Genomic DNA, 5,502 nt, shown 5'->3' on the forward strand with positions numbered 1-5,502 from the left:
TTAATATTTGTTATTTATTGTTTGTCAAGTTATACAATTTATACATTTTACATGTTAAGTTATAATGATGCAAAAACATATTACAAATATAAGTTACTTTTTAAATTTTTTTCCCACTTACAATGAATCACAACAAAGTTGTGATTGATTTTTTAAATGTATATAAAAATACATTTAATACACATTTTAAACATATAAAACACATATGTGTGTGTGTGGATTGTAAGATTAAGCTTAAACATTTAAATATAATTAACTATCAAATTAATTCTAAAAACAAAATAGTATATTTAACTATATATAGTAGATATCATGAAAATAATGCAAAAAGTATATTACAAATCTAAGTGAAATGTTGTCATTCTTTTTTTCCCCCACTTATAATGAATCACAACAAAGTTTTGATTACATTTTAAAATTTACCATAAAGAAACACATTCATAAGCACAAATGAAGAGTACTTACTCGACAGGAGGTTTGGTTGGCACTGCATTTTCATACCATTCTGAGTAGTCGTAGTCTTTCACAGTTTCAGCACTCATGGTGCCAACCTACAGATGAAACAGTAGTTTCAGTGAGCTCCAATAACTTAAAAGCAGCCGAAATCAGTCTTCCGCACTCCTGTGGGACACAAAACGCCCTAATCGTTCAATTTTGGAGGGATAAACAAAGATAAAGTCTCCTTCTCTCCTCCTTTCTTGCTCTCTCGTTCAGATGCCCTGTTACCGAGAGCTGTGAGGAGCAATGTGACAGGTCCTTTTCTGTAGCATGCCAACCCAAAACACCTTTACTTCAGCTTGGATCTCCTTTTCAGATGGGAGATTACCACTTCACTGGAAACCAGGAGAGAGAGAAAAGCAATGGAGAGAGAGGAAGAGGGAAGTTTTTCAGACAGGGGCGGCCGATCTCTCCTGCCACCTGTAGTTCAGAGGGATTAGGTGGACTTCCAAGGGCCGTCCTGTGGCTGGTATTGAGAGTTTGAATGAGCGCTGGACTTATAATACTGAGTCAAAACAGGCTGGAACTGTGTGGGGGCTGAATGCTGACATTCCACTGTGATAACAGGGAAATTCATGTGTGTGAGCACCATTCCAGTTATCAGGTGGAGATTCCCAATGGTGACTCACAGTGTGAGGTATAAGGAAGTCATTTCCACGAACCACACACATGTGAAGAATCAAGTCAGATGCAGTACAGGTTACACTTTCTAAAGTGTTTTTATTTTGTAACAACTGTAGAATTTTATCTTCAAAAGATAAAGTGTTTAAACCATGATTCTAACACAATCACAGATATTTTTAACTTAATCAGTGTTTTTAAGATGCCTAAACCCACTGCGTTGTCATTTTTGTAGATTTCATACCTGAGAACTAATAAGCTGAGATCACATTTATGATATGAATTAACGTACAAACACCAACCAACCAGAACAACCGCATAACAATGCACTAAAAATCACTCAAAACACCTGGCAACTTGGCAAGGTGTGCTTACAAACACACAGCTTTTCACTTTACAAGATGTTAATTGATGGACTGGAGTAATGTGGATTATTGTGATGTTTTTATCAGCTGTTTGGACTCTCATTCTGACGGCACCCATTCACTGCAGAGGATCCACTGGTGAGCAAGTGATGTAATGCTAAATTTCTCAAAATCTGTTCACATTCAGAAATAAACTCATCAACATCTTGGATGGCCTGAGGGTGAATACATTTTAAGAACATTTTTGGGTGAACTATTCCTTTAAGGTGTATTGCCACACCCACCGAATGACCACGCCCCCCTACTTTAGTAAGAGGGAACATGGAGGCTTTTGCAACCTTCAGCTGCATTGTTGCCCTCATTATGAAGGGATTACAGCCAAAGATGGTTAAGAAAAGTTATAAAAATCCATTCATAACAATGCCGAGAACTTGGGAAAGGGCAAAAAAAAAAAAAAATCCGGAGACAAAGCAAAGCAGGATTTACAGATAAAGGTCGCAGAACAAAGAATGCTTTGAAGAGCTTTGATTATATCATGGAAATGTGACTGAAAGTTTGCTTATATCTGGTTCGGAGAAGGTCAACGGTTAGTTCCATCAAACACCTTTATGTGGAAGGTTCTCACGCATCAAATTTCCAAATAACTTTGACAATGAATTACTGTATGAAACGTATCTGAGAGATATAAGGCTAACATCTTTCTGATCTTTGACTATCCTATCTTTCCTCTCCAATTTCAAAGAACCCAATGCAGCCATTCCTAAAAAAGATACAGTGCACCATTCACTGAAGACATGAAACCACAGCTCTATTTTCTTTATTTTCATAATGAGTCAGGCTGACACATGTAGAAGCTTGGTCCGTGTAATATTCCTCCTACTGTTACATTCACACCATCTTACACACTGGACTGGTGCTGGCGTAACAAATGACCCCAACAGAATTACATTGTGAATCCCGTCAGTATCACCATTGTGGCTGGCCTTTGAAACGGTGTAGTGTGCTTAGACGATTCATTATGGCATGGTTAAACCTTAATGGGATCCTGTCAGTGTCCACAGGAGCTTTTGACAAGGAGGAAACTGATTAAGCAGGCAACGCCATTGAGCACACAGCCCAAGATGGATGCTGCCTGTAATGACTTCTTATGAGCCACCATCACTCAAGGGCTCTGGGGATGACCTCCATTCACCATTTACCAAGAAAACAGTCTCCATGGTGCCGTGCCATTGACAGTAAGGCTTTTAGTGGAGGATAAAGAAGGTCAGGTGACAACAGACACTGCCATTGCATTAGCTTGACAATTAATTGCCATATATACATAGACGCAGATGGAGTTAATGAAGATAAAGTATATGAGAAATGAATGATGAAAACTGAAACTGGCACATCTAAACACAAACATTACTCCCATATTCCACGCTGGTAGGTCACATAATATAATAATAACAACAACAACATAGCGAATTTATACTACATTTATACTACATACATTCATACTACATAGAACATACTTTTTCGAGAAGTAATTACTTATTCAAAATGAGTATGTATTCACGAAAGTATGCGATTTTGAACCAGCCAGAATTGATGATATATTCGTTGTATTAAATTAATATGTTTTGTTTTTCATTTACAATACAACTGGCTATAAACTGGCTGTAACTCAAGAAGTATTAAAGATATCTTAATGCCCTTTTAGATTTTGGGTCTAGTGGTTAGGATTGGGCACTCTCACCACCGCGGCCCAGATTCAATTCCCGGTCAGGCAACGACTGTTTCTGGGCAGTTGTGGCCTAATGGTTAGAGAGTAGGACTTGTAACCCAAAGGTCGCAGGTTCGAGTCTCTGTACCTGCAGGGATTGTAGGTGAATAACCAGCGCTCTCTTCCACCCTCGATTGAGGTGAGACCCTTGAGCAAGGCACCGAACCTTCAACTGCTCCCTGGGTGCCACAGCAATATGGCTGTCCACTGCTCCGGGTGTGTGTTCACGGTGTGTGTGTGCATGTTTGTTCACTACTCACTGCTGTGTGTGTGCACTTGGATGGGTGAAATGCAGAGCTCAGAATCAGAAAGAGCTTTATTGCCAAGTGTGCTTACCAAGCGGCAACCTCCCGCTCTCTCTCTCTCTCTCTCTCTCTCTCTCTCTCTCTCTCTCTCTCTCTCTCCGTGGTTTCAGCAACCAGCTCCCGCCTCTTTGCCCATTTTCGATTACCTGGGCCGGGAGTGACGCGCGGCCAAGATGGCTACGGCCAGCTCCGCCCACTTTGAGCTTCAAAAACGCTCTTCAGAAAACTACGGGTGACGTCACGGACACTACGTCCATGTTTTTATACAGTCTATGGTGCTTACAACACACAAGGAATTTGTCTTGGTGACAGAAGCTTCCAGTGCACAGACAGGTTGACAAGTGACAAGACACTGATAACAAAATAAAAATAAGTGAGTAAAAATAAATATGTAAAAACAATACACAATACAAAAAGACAGTAGACAGTATATTGTATGTTCAGATGTGCTATATACAAATAATGCAAGGGAATGTGGATAGATGTAAGATATATTAAATTAATAACATACGTATAATAAATATAAGTGTACATAGTTGGGTATTGCACAGTGGGGAGAACATTTAACTGTTCATGAGATGGATTGCCTGAGGGATTTCCGAGTAGCCTGTGGGACACAATACTTGGCTACACATCCTTTCCTTTCCTTAAAGTTGCGTGCATGTATCTGAATATCTGTTTCAAAATTGTAAAACCAACTTTATTAACATATTTACACAGTAAACTCATGTAAAGCAATACATAGCAAATTTCTACTGCTTGATAGTTTATCCGTGCAAAATGTAAACTATACTGTACAGCTCTCTATGTAAAGTTGGATATATAAGTATAAGGGCAAAGAGTATACTCACTTAAGGCTACTATAAAGCAAATTTCAGCAGCGTGTGACTTGACTATATCTGTCAAACCACACTAAAATTTAATTTGTGACTTAGTGGTATCAATGTGGTGTAAATGAAAAACTAGAATAAATCTACTGTTGTAATGGTCTGTTTTGAAGTAGTCAGCGCCACAATACTGGAGTGTTGCTAAAGTTTTCTGAGGGACTTTTAGCATGTTGCTATGCCATTGCTAAGGGTTTCTGACAGAGCAGCGTGTGACTTGGCTATATCTGTCAAACCACACTAAAATTTAATTTGTGACTTAGTGGTATCAATGTTGTGTAAATGAAAAACTAGAATAAATCTACTGTTGTAATGGTCTGTTTTGAAGTAGTCAGCGCCACAATACTGGAGTGTTGCTAAAGTTTTCTGAGGGACTTTTAGCATGTTGCTATGCCATTGCTAAGGGTTTCTGACAGGTTACAAGTTAAAATAAATAAATAAATAAATAAAAAGGCCACCCCCAAATTTTATGTATGTATGCATTTATTTATTTATTTACTTTTTTATTACTTTAACTTGGGCCAGTAACCTGCCAGATATGGCACAGGTCCTTCCTTCAGCGTCTATGGGATTGTCTCAACATTTTATCGTCGAAAATCTGAAGTATGATCGCTTAGAAAAGTAACAGTAACGTTACTCAGTCGTCATGCATGTCTGTTTTTCAATGGCACGTGAGAAACACAAATTATTTTGATAACTCACCATCTCCTGACTTCAGGTAAAAACGCTCCATGCAGGCACGTGCGCACCTGAACTTTGCGAATAATTATAGAACAGTTGCATTATGGATGATTGTGTAAACTGATACATCACACCCACATGCATTCATAAACAAGACAATCGATAATTTAATTATGCAGCTGTTCTGTTAACGTTTATGATATATTTAGACGCGCTTTTCTGTTAAATATGTATATATTTGCATTGAATTCTTTTTTATAGCATGCTTCATTTACATCATTTTTGTTTTGTTTTGATCTAATCTCATTTTTATTTGTGAAAAGTACAAAGCTTTTTTATTGTTATTTTTAAATTTCTGGATAGTTTCCCAGTCCACAATTGGT

General features: G+C 38.2%; 1 protein-coding gene across 2 annotated transcripts in view; it reads right to left on the bottom strand.

Annotated features, from left to right (window-relative positions):
- Nucleotides 1-5,206, bottom strand: part of LOC107662458 (stimulated by retinoic acid gene 6 protein homolog) — a 22,269-nt gene extending 17,063 nt beyond the window's left edge. The window contains exons 1-2 of one of the 2 annotated variants that reach the window (XM_016452492.1): nucleotides 5,141-5,206; nucleotides 466-551 (exon numbers count right to left, since the gene is read on the bottom strand). In XM_016452492.1, the coding sequence (XP_016307978.1) occupies nucleotides 466-551; nucleotides 5,141-5,143 (89 nt within the window). In that variant the 5' untranslated portion in view covers nucleotides 5,144-5,206. Of the gene's footprint in view, nucleotides 1-465; nucleotides 915-5,140 lie in introns of those variants that run through there. The other variant, XM_016452493.1, reaches the window with a different exon arrangement.
- Nucleotides 5,207-5,502: the final 296 nt, after the last annotated feature.

The sequence above is a fragment of the Sinocyclocheilus anshuiensis genome, unplaced genomic scaffold (genome assembly GCF_001515605.1).
Source record: "Sinocyclocheilus anshuiensis isolate Anshui unplaced genomic scaffold, SAMN03320099.WGS_v1.1 scaffold807, whole genome shotgun sequence".
NCBI classification, from domain to species: domain Eukaryota; kingdom Metazoa; phylum Chordata; class Actinopteri; order Cypriniformes; family Cyprinidae; genus Sinocyclocheilus; species Sinocyclocheilus anshuiensis.